The 19224-nt window shown below is 34.7% G+C and overlaps 1 protein-coding gene across 1 annotated transcript in view; it reads right to left on the reverse strand.

Moving 5' to 3' along the window:
* The window catches only part of LOC111173536 (A disintegrin and metallopeptidase domain 3-like), a 110365-nt gene that overhangs the window by 11588 nt on the left and 79553 nt on the right, over positions 1 to 19224 (reverse strand). The window contains 3 exon segments of the mRNA XM_089903783.1: positions 1672 to 1837; positions 10648 to 10762; positions 12722 to 12805. Coding sequence (XP_089759909.1) covers positions 1672 to 1837; positions 10648 to 10762; positions 12722 to 12805 — 365 coding nt within the window.

The following is a 19224-nucleotide window of genomic DNA, read 5'->3' on the forward strand; positions in this document are numbered from 1 at the left end:
AGGTACTCTGGGCCATGTGTAAGCAGAGCAGTCATCTTGGAGAGAATGGACATGCACAAGAAGAGATGATGTCAACCGTAAATGCTTTGGGTGATGGAGACAATGGCCTAGCTCATAACCATCCAGTTCCTTACCACCCTTTTGTGTTTCAGCTCTACATCATTTCTTGCCATTGCAGCCCTGAAACCATCTACTGCTGCTCTAAAATTTAGGCTGTCATGAGCAGACTTTGTTCTTTATGATCAGTGGTACCTTACTCTAGCATCTCTTCCCAAAGTCAGGTCGAGTTCTTGCAACTATTCAGATTTGTCCAAGATGTCTTAAGTAAGAGCACAGGAAGACATGCCAGATATCATTCAATTAAGTCAGTTTATAACAGTTGAATGATTGATGAGTCATGCAGAAGACTACCCTGAATTACCTGGTCGCTGCTAACTTGTTCATACATAAGATTAACTAACTTGGGAAGTGGAGGTGTTGATTGAAATTTTACATCATTATTTTGTCTCTGGCTACACAAATGAGAAACAAAAATGATTTCCTTTACAATGAAGAAACGAGACCCACCTCCTTACCCTTGCTTCTGCATTCTCATTTTCCTAAGTATTCACTAAGCAAATTGTGGCTTGTATTGTTGTTACAGTAAAGAAAAAAAGCAGTATGAAAGTGAAGTAAGTCAGACAGAGAAAGACAAAGTGTGATCCCACTTATATGAGGAATCTACAAAAAAACCCACCCTTACAGATACAGAGAACAGATTGGTGGTTGCCAGAAAAATGGGATGAGGGGGCGGTGAGCAAAATGGATAAGAGGGTCAAAAGGTACAAACTTCCAGTTGTAAAAAAAACAAGTCATGGGGATATAATGTACAGCATGGCGACTATAGTTAAAATAAGGAATTACACTCTTGAAACTTGCTAAAAGAGTACATCTTGAAAGTCCTCATCAGGAGAAAACCAAATTTTTGTTAACTATGTACGGTGACAAATATTAACTAGACTCATTGTGGTGATCATTTTGCAATATATACAAATATCAAAGCATTATGCTGTAAACACGAAACTAATATAATGTCATATGTTAATTATACCTCATTAAAAACAAGACCTAATCAAGCTCTGCTCTGCAAAAAAAAAAAACAAGAAAAACAAAAAAAAAAACGGAAAAGCTGCTCAAGTGCCTTAATTCTAATTTTAGAAACACATGAGTGATATTGATTATGTGTAAAATGGGCAGTATCCTATGTGTGTTTTCTCCCTCATTCTTTGCCATCTTATATTTTCTCAGTTTCCCCGTATTCTATACTTCCCTGTCTCTATTAATCTTCACCTTCTTTATTCTATGCTGCTCTGTCTCTGTTAATCTTCTTGGCACAAGTGAATGTCAGTGCAAGGAAACAGGGTTGCTTGGGAAGTAGACAGACCTTCTAAAGCAGTTACAGCCAACATGGCTTGCTATTCGAAAGGTACTGAGGATTTACTGAGTTACTTCAGTTGTTCCTGGGCCTATATAAACATGAAACTTACCCACCTGCCTGAAATCTGAAAAAAATTTGGTATGTTTCTGAACATTTACCCAATCCATCCAAGAGTCCCTACTTATAATATTCTGAATAATATTTGAATTTTCTCCTAAATCATTTTAAATATTAAAGATAATGAGTTTACTCACCCTTCACTTACTGTACCCTCTCTGTTCCAAAATATCTTCATTTTATTCCATTTAAGAGCAATGATGAGAATTAAAATGAGGAAAGGCAGGAAAACGTAGAAACTGATCACAAGGCCGTTTTTTCGAGAAGCACCACGTCGTTTTACCAACATGTCTGTACTTTTACCTGAAAACATAAGAGTACCTTTTAACTTTTTCAAAAATGGTATTCAAAGCATATTAATAATTTGAATTATAAAACTTTGGAATTCAAATAATATAATCATAGAGTTAATAAACTTAAATTTAAAAGTGTTTTCCAATATTCTGTGACTATGCCCCAAAGTGCATTATATATTTCTGTCAAATATATATATATAAAATTTATTTTTAACCTTTGTATGTATATTTAATATTTATTTATGTGCTACTTTCTAGTATTTTATTCTATCATATTCCCTTCTATGAACTGCTACTTAGAACACATTAGATTGATATTTTCATCTAATACGTTCTTCCATTTTAAATATAGAGCAAAAAAAGAAAAGAACTATTTTAAAAATTATTTATGGAAAATTATTGATATAACTGAGGCTAATTTTAAAAAAACAATAGTAGACTAGGTTAATTTACATAATAGATGTATAAAGTGATATTGTTTTAATTTTGACTATACTAATTAGAAAAATAGATATTCCTCTTGGCATTATAAAGACATTACATAAAACTAGAAAACTAAATCTATGGAAACTTGGTCCAGTTAAGCAAAAGAAATAAACCAGACAATTAAAATACAAAAAACTATATCAAGCAATCAGAATTACCACCAAAGCAACTACTGAGGATATTAAGTGTAAATGAATTTAATGCCCCCTCAAAAAGACAAAAGGATCGGTGATGTTGAAACACACACACAGTCCAATTATATGTTGATTAGAAGTAATTTCCTTAAAGTGATTTAGGAAGTTTTATGTATTATAAGAAATAAATTAGCAAATATATGCAAAAATATTGAAACTAATCAAACATGCAGCAGTCTCACGCTATGGTAGAACTCAGCACTTTATAGCTCTCCTTTCCTGGCCTCACCCATCAGAAAAGGTCCATTCTCCTTTAATCCATCTTTACTAAAATTATCATGTTGCAAGTGGAGCTTCCTTCTCATGTGGTTAATTACTCCAAAGACTGATTAAAGAGATCACTATTAGATTAACTGGGAGATATCCATTACTCTAAGGAAGAAAGATTGGGAGCTTCTACTTGTGGGCATGATGAAATTTTTCCATTAAATGTGTCAAATAATAAAAATATGAAACAGGATAAGACATGAAGGAAATGGTTTCTGGAAGTCAACAGGAAACACAGAACTAAAATATCTGAAGAAAAGAAAACATGATGTTGATTTTATGGAAATACAATTCTACCTATGGATAATTTGCTGATCTCAGAACAGAGAGTTGGAGTCCTAAGCAAAGTACATCATTCCCATGGAGCAGAAGACAGAGCTCACAGCAGAAGAAATGGTGGGAACCTGAAGGGTGCAGCATTGGACAGAAAGCTGCTCTGAAATTAAGGATTCCAAAACTGTTAAGGGGATCCTTGCAGGTGTCCTTGGCAGAAGGATAAGGAATATATATGTGTATATATACATACATAGTATGAGACAATCTGAAGCTAATTAGACAGCAGGTCTTACTGGGGTGAGAGTGGAAAAGAGATACCAGAGTTTGAGCAGTAGTGGTAAAAAGAGCACCAAGAAGATCCCAATTTCTCCACATCCCCACTAGTACTTGTTGCCTGTGTTTTTTATTATAATAGCTATCCTAATGAGTGTGAAGTAGTATCTCGTGGTTTTGGTTTGCATTTTCCTAAGATGTTGAACATCTTTTCATGGGCTTTTTGGCCATTGGTATATCTTCTATGGAGGTGTGTTTATTTAAATCCCTTCCCTTTATTTATTTATTTATTTAGGCTGCGTTGGGTCTTCATTGCTGCACGCGGGCTTTCTCTAGTTGCGGCGAGTGGGGGCTACTCTTCGTTGTGGTGCGTGGGCTTCTCATTGCAGTTGCTTCTCTTGTTGTGGAACACAGGCTCTAGGCGCGCGGGCTTCAGTAGTTGTGGCTCACGGGCTCTAGAGCGAAGGCTCAGTAGTTGTGGTGCACGGGCTTAGTTGCTCCACGGCATGTGGGATCTTCCCGGACCAGGGCTCAAACTTATGTCCCCTGCATTGGCAGGCAGGTTCTTAAGCACTGCACCACCAGTGAAGTCCCTAAATCCCTTCCCATTTTTAATTGGGTTATTTGTCTTTTTATTATGGACTTGTAAGTGTTCTTTATATATTCTGGATACAAGTCCCCTATGAGATATAATATTTACAAATATATTCTCCCACTCTGTAGTTTGTCCTTCACTGTCTTGGTTGTTATCATTTGCAGCACAAAAGTTATCAATTTTGATGAAATTCAATCAGTCTATTGTTTCTTTCTTCACTTGTGCTTTGGTGTCTTCGATAACACAGCCTATGCCAAGGTCACAAAGATTTACTAATATGTGTTCTGGGTGTTTTATAACCTTAGCTCTTACATTTAGATCTATGATCCAATTTCAGTTAATTTTTGTGAAACTTGTGATGCAGTAATCTAACTTCGTTTGCATGTGGATATCTACTTGTCCCAACACCATTGTTTTAGAAGACCATCCTTTGTCCTTTGAATTGTTTTGACATCTTTGTCAAAAATCCATGACTGTTAGCATGAAGCTTTATTTCTGGACTCTCTCTTCTATTGAACTAAATATCTATCCTTATTCTTGGGACAGTACTACACTGTCTTGATTATTTAGCTTTGTAATATGTTTTGGAATTGTGTTTTCAGTTTCAAGTTTTCTTGAAAACTATGTTTTCAAGATTGTTTTTACTATTCTGTGTTGCCTGAATTTCTGTAAGGCTTTAAGATCAACTTTTCAGTTTCTGCAAAAGAGACAGCTTGGGTTTGTTAAGGATTGTGTTGAATCTGTAGATCAATTTTGAGAGTATCTGGAGTAATAACAATATTGAGTCTTCCAATACATTAACAGGAGATGTCTTTACATTTATGTAGATCATTCTTTCAATAATGTAGTTTTAGCTTTCAGTGTATATCTTACACTTCTTTCCATAAAATTATATCTAAACTTTGTATTATTTTTGGTGATGTCATAAAATGGAATTTTTGCCTGACAATTTTGCTTTACTGTGGTCAAATACTCAACACATGAAATTTATTACTTTAAATATTTTTGAGTGTACAGTCAATGGCATTAAGTACATTCACATCTTTGTGCATCTATTATTACCATCAAACTCTAGAACGTTTTCATCCTCCCAAACTGAAACTCAATCCTTTAAACATCGATTTACCAGTCCCCCTTTCTCCAGCCCCAGGCAACTACCTTTCTACTTTGTCCCTATGAATTGACTACTGTAGATACCTCATAAAAGCACAATCATCCAATACTTGTCCTCTTGTGACTGGCTCATTTTAGTTAGCATAAGCTTGTCAAGTTCCATCCATATTGTACTACGTGTCAGAATTTCATTCCTTTTTAAAGCTAAATTTTCCATTGTATGTATATACCACCATATGGGTATACTGTTGATGGACGTTTGAGTGTTTTCACCTTTTGGCTATTGTGAATAATGCTAAGAACATGGGTGTCCAAATATCTGTGAGTCCATGCTTTCAGTGCTTTGGGGTATATACCTAGATGTGTAAATTCAGGATAATATGGTAATTCTATGTTTAATTTTATGAGGAACCACCATACCATTTTCCACACGGGCTGCAGCACTTCTACATTTCCACCAGCAATGCACAGGGGTTCCAATTTCTCCACATTCTCATCAGAACTTGATATCTTCTGAAATTTTTAAATAATAGCCATCCCAATAGGTTTGGATTAGTGTCTAGTTGGAGTTTCGACCTGCAATTCCCTCACAATTAGTGACGCTGAGCAGCTTTGCATGTGCTTATTGTCCATCTATGTATCTTTTTTGAAGAAATGTCTATTCAGGTCTTTTGCCATTTTTAATTGGATTTTCTGTTTCTTTGTAGCTGAGTTGTAGGAATATCTTACATATTCTACATATTAATTTTCATCAGATATATGGTTTGTGAACATTTTCTCTTATTCTGTGGGTTAGCTTTTTCCTTTATCAATAGTGTCCTTTGATGCACAACAGTTTTTAATTATAAAATTCTAATTTATCTACTTTTTTCTTCTGTTGCTTGTGCTTTCAGTGTCATATTCAATAAATCATTTCTAAATCTAATGTTATGAATATTGTCCCCTTTGTTTTCTTCTAAGGATTTTATAGTTTTAGCTCTTGACATTTAAATCCTTGATTCATTTGGAGTTAATTTTTTTTTAAGGTGTAAGTAAGGGTCCAACTTCATTCTTTTGCATATTGATATCCAGTTATCCCAATATTATTTGTTGAAAAGACCGTCCTTTCTCCCCTTGAGTGGTCATGGCATCTAACTGAAAATCATTAGACTGCATATGTGAGAGTTTATTTCTGGACTCCTTATTTTTTCCATTGGCAAATTTCAGTTTTCTAATTTTGTTGCCCAAGTAATGTATCAACTTTCAGGAAGGTACAAAAGAGCCCCTCCAGGGCTCTTGTTTTTAAACTTTATAATGGTGGTGTTGATATTGATCATCCAAATGAAATCTCATACTACAAGTCATCAGAGTGGACGATGCTATCATAATTTTCCTCCAACTGAAGAATCAATGAATGAACAGAATATTTCTAGTAACAAAAAGGAAATATGATATTCTCATCCAGTTAATCATACTTCAGCATGTAATATTTTGTCACAAATACCTAGAACATTCTGTATTGTAAAGAAGATCTAGGATAGTATCTTTTCACCTTTTATTACATTTGGGCATGAACATTTACTTGACATGATTCACAAGTGGACAAATATACATGCAAAGTTGATTGAAAGGAGTTAGATGATGTAGGAGTGATAAACATTGATTAATCATTTTAATTGGTGTTTATAAATATAGAATTAAAATATGTTCTATTATAGTACAACATTATTTACAGTAGCTCTAAAGAAAGTGAAATTACAAATATGAAATAATAAAATGTACAGTATCTGGTGAAAATTACAAAATTATGATGAAGGAAATTAAAGAAGATATGTAAATGGAAAGAAATACTGTGTTCACAGACAGGAAGATTCAACAGTAAATAATAAAAATGTGAAACTTCCTAAATTGATCCATACGTTTAACACAATTTGCATCCAAATCATGACAAAATTTTTTTGTAAACATAGACAAGCATAATGTATATGGAAAGGAGAAACCTTAAAATAGCCAAAACGATTTTGAAAAAGAAGAATGAAATGGGAAGACTCACTTTTCCTGCTGTTCAAGATTACCCTATAACTACAATAATCAAAACAGTGTAGTATTGGTGGAGGGAATGACACATAGATCAATGGAACAGAATAGAGATCTGAGAAATAAATCAACACAAAAATGTCCAATTAATTTTAACAAAGGTGCAAAATCAACACAGTAGACAAAAGACAGCTTTTTCAAAGAATTGTGCTAGAACAATTTGACACCCATAAATTGGAAAATTAATCTCCCACCCTTTATAAAAAGTAACTCAAAATGCATCATGGAATTAAATATAAAACATAAAACTACACCTTTTACAGATATCATAGCAAAAAATTTCAAGACATAAGACTGACAAAGAATTCATATACTTGACACCAAAAGCATAGATCCAAGAAGGAAAAGAAGAGCTTATCAAAATAAGAATTGGAAAAAAAACCCTTTTGGTCTGAGAAAAAACACTTGGAGAGAATATGTTCAAATCACAAATCCCACAAAATAGGTGTTTGTGTGAAAACTCAACATTTAATAAACAATACAATTAGCAAATGGGAAAAAGATATGAACAGACTTTTCACTGAAGTGGATATGCAGGTGCCAAATAAACACATTAAAGATTATCATTATCCATTAGGGAAGTGCAAATTAAAAACACAATGAGATATTAAAACACACCAATAGAATGGCAAAAAAAAAAAATAGTGGTATCTTCAAATGTTGGCAAGGCTGCAAAAAACCCATTCATTTATCACTGGTGGGGATGTCAAACAGTATATAGCCACTCTGCAAAAAGCTTGGCAGTTGCCTTTAAAATTATAAGTGGCTTACCATAGACACAGCAACTGCACTCTCGGCCATGCTTCCCAGAGAATTAAACATTTATCTTCATGCAGAATCTTCCGCACAAATTTTCATTGCAGATCTATTCATAGTAACTAAAACTTGCCATTCACACAATGTCCTTCAATGGGTGAATAATTAAACAAAATATGCTACAGACATACAAAGGAATACTAGTCATCAATACAAAGGAATGAAGTGAGAGGAAAAGACAACCTGAAAAAGATACAAACTACATGGTTCCATTTATATGACATTCATGAAATAACATAATTAGAAAGATGAAGAGCAGTTTAGTGGTTGCCAAAAGTTCGGGAAGGGGAAAGAGAGAATGAGTGTAGCTATATAAAGGAGTAACAATGTCAGGGGCCATGCAGTGATGATGCAGTTCTGTATCTTGATTGCGATGGTGGGTACCCAAACTTGAACATGTGGTGAAATTGCATAGAACTAAATATACGCACATGTGAATGCATACACACACGTATACACAGATAAGTGTATGTATACTGGTGAAATGTGATAAGGTCTGTGTATTTCATCAATGTCCATTTCCTGGTTTTGATATTCTACTGTAGTACTGAAACATGTTAACATTGACTGAAGCTGAGTAAAGTATTTGTAAGACTGCCCTCTAAACGTTTTTGCAACTCTTTATGAGTGTATAATTATTTCAACATAATAAGCTAACTAAAAATAACAGTGGGATATCATTACACATCTAAAGCTGGCCAAAAAAAATCAAACAAAACCACCAAAAATGACAATACCAAATGCTTGTGAAGTGTGGACCACCTGTGCAGAGTAACTGGGACTCTCACAGATGAATGGAGGGAAGGAAAATGGTAAAGCCACTTTGGAAAATAGTTTGGCTGTTTCTTAAAAAATTAAAAATACACTCATTAAAAAAATACACTGAGTAAACAATCCAGCTATCTCACTTATAGGTATTATAGTGAGAACTTATATATAGACAAAAGTGCCTAGGTATTTACCCATCAAAAAGTGAGAACTTAAATACAGACGAAAGCCTATGTGCACGTTTACAGCAGCGTTATTCAAAATTGCCAAAATCTAGAAACGACCCAAATACCCTACAATGTGTGAATGGATAAACAAACTATATAGTTCATCTTTTCAATAGGAGGCTACTTAACAGTAATAAAGAATGAACTATTAAAACATATGCCAATGAGAATGAATCTCAAATGCATGTATGTTGTACAGAACATTCTGGAAAAGGCAAATCTATAGTGACAGAGACCAGGTCACTGGTTGCAAGGAACTGGCAGTGGGAGATGAATACAAAGGGCAGCAGCCACAGGGAGGATCTGAGGCGATGGACCTGTTGTGCATCATGACTGTGGTGGTTGGAACGGAATACATACATTTTTCAATACTCATAGAACTATATACCACAGAGTGAAGGCTACTGTGTGAACATTTTTTAAAAAGCAAAATATTCTTAATAAAAAATAAATATTAAAAAAGAGACAATAATTTTTTCAAAATTTCCAGAAATACATGAACCTATATATTCAAGAATCTCGCCAAACCAAGCAAGATAAATTCAAAGAAATACACATCTTGGTAAACCATAGTGACACTATGGAAAATCAAAGATATAAAGTAAAAGTCCACAACTCAGACAAGGAATGAAAGAAGCATTATATTATTGGGATGAATAATAAGAATGACAGCTGCATTCTCATCACAAAACGGAAGACAGGATACAATGGGATTACATCTTTAAATTGCTGAAAGAAGCAATTCTACTTCTAGTGAAAATACCGTTCACAAATTAAGACATTATGAAAACATTTTAAAGACAAAAGCTGAGACAATTGATCACTACAAGGTACACACAAAAAGAAATACAAAGAGAGTTTTACAGGTTGAAAGGAAATGAACCCACACAGAAATTTGAATGTGCTGGAGGAATTGAAAAGCCCTAGAAAATGGTAAATAGGTTGGGATAAATGTACATATTTACATTAAAATTCTTCAACATTTCATTGGCTATTTTAAGGCAAATACAATGCTCTATTGTCAGGTTTACAACATATACATAAATAAAATAAATAAAAACAGAGGCACAAAACAGAAGCACAAATGATGGAAAGACCTTAATGGAATTACAGTGTTCTGAGAGTTTCACATTGTGAAGTTTAAAAAAGTCAAACATGCTACAGTTGTTCACGAATGTTCACCAAATAAATTAAAAAATGTTTTGTGCCATCTACTATCCATATACTTTGGATGTGGAAGACTTTATTATTTTTACCTTTCAGTAGTAGAGTTAAAACTTGAAAGAGGCAACTCTGCTGTGAACTAGCACATCATAACAGTTAACATCCTTGGAATATACAGACTACATAATAAAACTATCACCTATTCTATCATTTAACTATACCTATCTAGAAATCTCTGTTGTACAAATAGAAAAGTTCTGGAAACCATTGTTAAAATTAAGAGAAGATCTGTTAAAGTGTTCATGTCTAGATTTGAATTTAAACCATATACAAAATTTTGATTGACAATATGATCTAGAGCTGCACTGCCTAATTTAGTAGCTACTAATCACAAGTGACTATTTAAATTTATATTAAATAAAGTGAAATAAGATGGAAACTTTAGTTCCTTGGTTGCACTACCCACATGCTAGGTGCTCAACAGCCACACAGACCGTGGAGGTGTATACTATTCCTCTAAGTGCAGACGGCTCTGTTGGAGCACCGTGATCTGGATACTAACCTGACGTAAGCCAAAACCCGTCATTGATACTTCCTCCTGGTGATGAAGGCATTGGTTCACACTGTGGAGGGGCATATCCAGCATCACAGTGACAGTTATGGAGAGTATTGCAAACCTAAAGCCAAAACCAAATTTTAAAAGTGCGTTTGATGTATATGATAGAAATTAAACACATTATTTGCTATTTTTAGTCAATGTAAATTATTAAAGTACTATAATTTAGTATATTATAGGTAGCTTTTATATTAATGTGGAAAGCAATTCTTAAATTAAAAATTAATATAATAATGTTCATGCAATATCTTTTCAAATGTCCCATAGATTGTCTCTTATTTATCTCTTGTACTTTTAAATAAAAGTATATAGTATTCTGATACAACTGAAATGTCTTATTCTAGAAAGGCATAGGAATTATGAAGCTAGAAATTATAAAATAGTGGGAGTTTAAATATACTATGAATTGTGCTAGTTCAAAAAAATTAGCCATGATAAGAGCCAATTTTTACCAAAAAAAAAAAAAATGGGGAAAAACAAAAGGGAGAAGTATTCTTAAGCAGACATAGATAGCAAAATTTATTTGGCTAGAAATAGGAAGGCTAGAAAATATCTATAAATGTGATCTGGTGGGTGAATTGAAAGAAGGGCCAGAAACATTATAGAGAATCTAGAAATAGGTTCGTGAAAAACTTAACAAGAAATTAATTAAAATTAAATAAGAGGAAAGAAACAGAAAAGAAACTGTAAATAATAGGACATGTAAGTGATCTGGGAGAGAAAATATTTTTAAAAGACACACAGGTCACTTTTCTCCTGGATTACTATATAAAATAGGAAGCATCAGTATGGCAGGAGGCACTAACCACACAGTTAAAGCCAAAGACATGCTTGGAAAAACTTACAAAGTTTACAAAATTTCTATAACCTGGTAGATAATTTCACAATGGATGGACAAATAGAAATACAAATGGAAAATGTGACCATACATACTTAAGGACTGTATAATTAATTACTGAAGAAATGCAAGTTAACAATGGATTTAGCATGTTTGAAGAGATTCAAAAGACAGAGAAACTAGTCTGACCAGAATATAAGGAAATATGCTTTTTTTTTTTTTTTTTTTGGTACGCGGGCCTCTCACTGCTGTGGCCTCTCCCATTGCAGAGCACAGGCTCCGGACGCGCAGGCTCAGCGGCCATGGCTCACGGGCCCAGCCGCTCCATGGCATGTGGGATCCTCCTGGACCAGGGCACGAACCCATGTCCCCTGCATCGGCAGGCGGACTCTCAACCACTGCGCCACCAGGGAAGCCCAGAAATATGCATTTTTATATATGACAGGTCAGATCAAAAACTGGTATAATATTTCTTGAAGACAATATAATATTAATGAAAATTTAAATGGTACATATATTTGGCTCATCAGATTTCACTGCTAACAATTTAAGAAGTCAGATAAATGTGCAAAGGTGAAGGTATAACAGTGTCCACTGTACCATTAGTTACAATAGTTAAGTAAAAATTTAACATTATCTGAAAGTCCATCAGTGGATAACTTCTCAAATATAGTAAGGAAGAGACATGCAGGGAAACACATTGAAGATGTTCAAGGATGAAGCAGATCATAATGAACAAGAAAGTCTGCTGGCATAAAAATATGAGATTATAAGTAATATGTATAATATATATTGTGTGAGTGTTTAAATATTTATCAGTACACATACACTCAATTATAAGCAATATTTTTATGTATGTATAAATGTATATGTGTAATCCTTAATGAGCTCATTTCCAAAATCTCATAATCTTAATCTAACATTATGATAATAGATTGTTTCGTATTGAATTTTAGTACAAAGTTCAAAGCAAATTATTTGCTCATGAAGCCTATATGATCTGACTGAACACATAAATCACATACATACATATGAATAATGCAGTCTGCTTTTCTTATTCGATTTCAATTTTCCAAATATATTTCTACACCCCAAATAATTTTAAGCATTATTATACTGAAAAATGTTATTGACATGAATCAAAATAACTATACTTAGAAAGAGAGTAACCATTATACATACCCCATGTCCATTGCACTTTATTTTGGAGATACAAGTTGCGTCTGCGCTGACGTTGACGTCTGTGCAAGATCCTCTGTTACAAAACTAAAATGTGAAAACAACCACCAACGACAAAAATTTTTAATTTAAAGTCAAGAGTTGAACAATTGTACTTGGTATGAAAATTAGATGCACAAGATATATATACCTCAGTTGAATCTGGATTTCAGATCTGCTCATTCTAATAAAAGAACTTGGAGTCAAATGGTGTGTTGTTACCTTATCAAATACCATATTTTGAGAATCAGAAACCATTTTTTCCCTTGAGGGAGCAGAACTGGGCATTTATCCATATTAATTGGTATAAGTACAAAAATAGCCAACTTGTATTGACTGTTGGTAATGAGCTAGGATCTGTCTTTGCACTTTCTATATATTTTTATAATATATACTCATATTGACCCTGTGAAGGAGATATTTTCATCCTCATTTTATATTTGATGAGAATTAAATGTATACTTTTAAGGTCACAGCACCACTGACTGACAGAACCAATATTCAGTACAAGAACTACTTTACTCACAGAGCCCAATACCAGTGTTCCTGTCATTTTTACATTTTTTTCCCAACTTTAATGACCATATCTCTTATCTTTTGCATTAGGAAAGGTGACCTTGAGAAATTTATTTAATCTTCTTTACCCCAGTTTATCCATCTTTGAGTTTGGAATAATATAACTATCGCAAGGTTATGAAGGTGAAATAGCTTGCTACAGATAAAGGAACAAAAGTGGTGTTTGGCACACAGTAAATGCTCACTAAATATAGGATATTATCTTAATTATTTATTTATTTAACCTGATTTCTATGTAGACTCTATGTTAATATTTGTCTATCCAAATTTCAATTTAATTTGACTATCTTCGGGAGAATCTACTATCTGATGGATTTTCTTAAGTATCTGGTAGAATACCCCCTATCTGATGAATAGTCTAAAAATATCATTATTTTCTATCACCATTGCTAATTAAGGAAAGAACAAATATCAGCTTGTTCACTAACTGAAAGTGCTCTGATAAAGCCAGCAAGGATAACAAAATGTTGGACAAACCAGCATTACCTGTCCACAAAACTATTTTCATTCTAGTGTTCTTAACATTGTCATTGAGGCAATACCAGTCATACTTCCCTGGCTTGTTTTTAGGAGAAAAATAAGCCAGGAAAAGTTAAGAACCATGCTTCTGATATAATTTCTTTCAGCTAAACAGATCGATTTGTAGCTGGCTCTTTTGTAATGACAGGAAAAGCAAAAGATACTATGAAAATACTTAGCCTTGGTCAGTGGTTGGGACAGTGTTTTGAATATTAACTAACACATTAAGGTTTCCCTCTTTAAAAAAGAAACACTAATAGTGTCCCAGAAGAAATCACATCACAGTTCAAAAAAAAAAATCCTTGATATAACTAAAAAAATATTTCCTGAGGAGAAAGTCTTGGGTTATGTGAGCATGTTTTCATACAGTTCTGTGCATAAGAATGGGTAAGGAAAAGACAGTTAATTTTATTTATTCAGTCATTGATTAGCTTAACTATTTTTTGGACAATTACATGCCCCAGACATTTTCTTCAAGTTTGAAATGATTATGTTAAGAAGATATGCTTAATACCCCTCACCTACTTATATGAGCTACAATCAGTTTGATAAACTCCTGTTCTGTCTTCTAAATAAACAATTCAAAGACGCCTTCTATCACAACCAATATTGAGCAAACTTGCATTGCTGGAATAATGCCTATCTTCATGTAATATATTATTCACTTAATATATTACAGTATTAAATTTAGGAGTATAACATTTATAATTTTTATTATAATTGACAAGGAAGACATACTCTTCTTTATTTTGATAGATAAGAAATAAAATCTCTTTTTCTCTCTTTTCTTATCTATCAATTGATAGACTGATTTTTACAAAGGACCCACATTTGATGAGAATGTGGTAAAGAAGGCTTTACTATCTAACCTCTCTGAAAACAACTGAACACTGTAGAATAACAAATGAACATAAAGTATATCCTTGATGACTTTTTAAAATCACCAGAGAATGATTCCAATTCAAATTCACAGACAATAGCCTCAAATTCACAGACTTGGCACTCACAATAGCCCCCCTTTTCCCAATAAATGAGAGTAAAGGAAAATCAGAAAGAGACAATTAGAAGAGGAGAGAGTAAAGGACTTCCTGGGATTTTGAAAGAAAATGAAGGTCACTGTTGGGTGACATGAAGTGAGAAAGCAACCACAGGGAACACAGTGGCAAAGGGGAGAGCCTAGCTGATCAGCCTTACGCTGCTTTAGAGGAGCTGCAGCCTCAGAGTCCTACGGAAAAACAGGAAGAAGAGCTGAAAGGGCAAGATGGGAAAGGGTGGCTAAAATGTGGAACTATCAGTGGAAGTCTGCGCCCAAAACCACAGAACTAGTTAGCTCTCAGTATCCACTACTCACCTCCCCACTTCTCTCAGTTACAGAACACAGTCAACACAACACTTTATCCCAAGGGAGACAATTTAGAAGAGTATTTTGTTTCATAAAGCAATTGAATTAATGGTGACTACAGAATTCGGGCTTGTCCAGTGGTCTGTCCTCCAGAATTGGCACTATCCGATTAAACGACTGGAAGTACCACGGCCTAAAAGCCAGCTTCCAAAACAGAGACTGTCATATTATTAGAGCGGGGCGGGGGGACACAGGCCAAATGGCAGGAAACCATACATCTTGTAAACAGCGGGAGCCCACAGTCAGACAAAAGAAAAGCAGAAACCTCCAGACAGACAGGAAATCACACATTTTGGGGTGATAAATGTCCTGGAAGCAGACAAAGAAAGGTGGGAAAAAGCAGGAATCTCTGGCATCTCAATGCAACCTGTTGTCATTAGGCCCTCATTACAATAAAATTACCTTGCAGATAAGAAGTTCCCATCACGCACTGACTCCATGACACTTCCAATCAAGGCTAAATAAGGACAAAAATCCCTCCTACCCTCGGGAAGGTGGAGCTGGGATAAAAATCAGGGAATTTTGACCCTAAACCCCTCCCTCCCCAGTGAATATTCCACCCGTTCATTTCTACGCCCCACATAACTGGCTTGCCGAAGAACTCAGGGCAGCTACTCTCCTGAGCCTGCCCGCTCTCCCCTTGAGCGCATACTATTGCTTACATAAATCCTTGCTTTGCTTTCTTGACTTCCCTATCTTGTCTCTGAATTCTTGCTGTGATGAGACAAGAACCTACTCCCTGGTAACAATGCGACAAACTTCATTTGCATAGAGAGAGCTGCCAATTAGAATTTTAATTAAAAATGGTGTGGGATAGGGTTTCCCTGGTGGCGCAGTGGTCAAGAGTCCGCCTGCCAATGCAGGGGACATGGGTTCGTGCCCCGGTCCGGGAAGATCCCACATGCCGCGGAGCGGCTGGGCCCGTGAGCCATGGCCGTTGAGCCTGTGCGTCCGGAGCCTGTGCTCTGCAACGGGAGAGGCCACAACAGTGAGAGACCCGCGGTAAAGGTGTGGGATCAAAAAGTCACTGCCAGCTTAAAGCTCCTCCAGACCAAGCAGGAAAAGTCAAAAGTCTTTGTTTTTCCTTCCCTTCCCCTTCTTTCCCGTCCCCCGCCTTTCTCTTTCCTTTTCCTTCCATGGGGACATTGCCCAGTTGGGCATGGGCTAATGACTGGACTTTCCCAGGCAGAGAATCTTGAAGGAGAAATGGATAAACTGTAATGTTTTCAGTGGTCAAACAGGGCTGGTGTGAGAAAGCAGAGGTCTTTTAAATAAGTGACTCATTTTTCAACAGGACATTTGCTGAATTTAAATGTTATGTGGGATGATAGAAGGCTAGTTACCTAGCGTAGCAATTTTCTATTAGTATTTGTATGTCTAGTGCCCATATGGTTTTATTCCAAATGTTAGTGTAATTGTGTTTATCCAGTATATAAGATGCTGCTTCACTCTCACTAATTCTAAGATTAGTTTTATTTGTCGTTAGTTTTCAGAAATTTTATTATGCTGTATCTTACTGGATTTCACTGAGTTCATTCTATATCATGTACATTCAGCTTCTTGCATCTGTGGTTTATGCCTTCTGAAAACCTTCCAGGCATTATTTCCTCTAATACTTTTCCATCCTTAAGTTCTTTCTCTTATTCTTCTAGGATATTAGAATGGCTTTTATCATAAAGACAAGGAATAATAAGTGTTGGCTTAGAAGTGGAGTAAAGGGAACACTTGTTCCTGTTTGTGGGAATGTAAATTGTGTAGCCACTATGAAAAACAGTATAGAGGTTTGTCAAAAAGTTAAAAATGGAACTACCACATGACCCAGCAATTCCACTTGTAGGTATTTATCTGAAGAAAATGAAAACACTAACTCAAAAATATATCTGCATCTTAATGTTCATTTAAGCATTACTTACAATAGCCAAGATGTAGAGGCAACTAAAGTGTCCACCAGTGGATGAATAAAGAAAATATAGTATATATACAAAAATATAGTATATATACACAATGGAATATTTTTCTGCCATAAAAAAATGAAATCTTGCTAGCTGTGACAGCATGGATGGACCTTGAGGGCGTTATGCTAAATGAAGTAAGTCAGAGAAATATAAATACTGTATAATATGACTTATATGTGGAATCCTAAGAAGAATAAAAACAAAACAACCCAATCTCACAGATACAGAGTACAGATTGGTGGTTGCCAGGGGTGGGATTTGGGAGGTTAGGCACAAACTTCAAGTTATAAAAATAAATAAGTCATGGGGATGTATGGTGCAGTATGGTAATTACAATTACTAATACTGTTCTCTGTATTTGAAACTTGGTAAGACAGTAAATCTTAAATTTCTCATCATAAGAAAAAAATTATAGCTACATATGGTGACAGATATTAATTAGACTTGTGGTGACCATTTTGAAATATATACAAGTATGAATCATTATGATGTACATGTGAAGCTAGTATAATGTTATATTTCAATAATATAGAAAAATATAGTAACAAATAGTAATAAATTTCAAAAATAGACAAAAAGATGTGATAATATATTTGAATTCTTACATATTTCTAAATCACTTTCCAGAAAGTATGTGCTAATTTATACTTGGTTTAGGATGATAATAAGTTGTGCTTCTCACCATCAATTATTATTTTCAATTCCTAACTGACTGGACGAACACAACTGTTGGATATTCATTTTTATTTCACCAACTTAGAAGCTCCCTGATCTCAGTGTTCCAAGTTTCTCCAGAGTTCAATCTCCAGCCACGCTACTCTCCTTAGTGGAAGTTGTGAGTAGAACTAAAAGTTCCAGTTGGTCTTTCTGGTAACCAGCACCATCCTGAAGCCATCTAGATGCCCCACCCTGTTACTCCATTAGCATAAATTCGGTTTGATCAGAAGGGGCTCATTATGAATAACAACAAAAAAATTCTTATCAGTCAGGAAATTCCAAGGGGTTTAGGATCTTTGTGCCAGAAACCAGGGGCAAAGACAAAATTATTTTTTTGGTGTTATGCCACATATAGAAGCCATTAGAGTGCTTTTTTTCTAATTAATGAATGATTAAATTAGTTAATAAATTTATTTATTTACTTTGCTATACTTTAGTAAACATTTTGGCACTTTTTTTTTTACAGTGATATTATTTTCCAAGTGTACCTTTTTTTAAACTTTTTTAAAATTTATTTACATGAATATATGTTGCATTACTATTAAAATTTTAAAAGACAAACATTTTGAAAATCTGAAACAAATTAAATACAATGAAAGAAGCTTATGGAGCTAAATCCATTTGTTTACAAATGACTGGTTATTGTTTAGCAATTTAGATTTTTGAACCATTTCCATTGTGAAATACGGTACACATACAGAAAAATTGCAAGCTAAAAGTGGAAAGCTCAATGGTTTTAACAAAATTCATTTACTCAACCCTCACTCAAAAAACAAAAGGACCTCTGCTATTACCCAAGATGGCAATCCTCCCAGTTCCTCCTTAATCAGTCTTTTCCCTCCTTCTAAAAATAATTACTATCTAAATTATATGGTACTCCATTTCTTTCTTTCCTTTACATATTTAGATCTAAAACATGTATACATAGGCAGTTTTTAACTTCTTTATTGGAGTATAATTGCTTTACAATGGTGTGTTAGTTTCTGCTGTATAACAAAGTGAATCAGCTATACATATACATATATCCCCATATCTCCTCCCCCTTGCGTCTCCCTCCCAAGCTCCCTATCCCATGTCTCTAGGTGGTCACAAAGCACCTAGATGATCTCCCTGTGCTATGCAGCTGCTTCCTACTACCTATCTATTTCACATTTGGTAGTGTATATATGTCCATGCCACTCGCTCACTTCGTTCCAGCTTACCCTCCCCGTGTCCTCAAGTCCATTCTCTACATCTGCGTCTTTATTCCTGTCCTGCCCCTAGGGTCCTCAGAACCTTTTTTTTTTTTAGATTCCATA

Source organism: Delphinapterus leucas, chromosome 21, assembly GCF_059928025.1.
Source record: "Delphinapterus leucas isolate spDelLeu-1000000601 "Yukka" chromosome 21, BTC_Dleu_Yukka2, whole genome shotgun sequence".
NCBI lineage: Eukaryota > Metazoa > Chordata > Mammalia > Artiodactyla > Monodontidae > Delphinapterus > Delphinapterus leucas.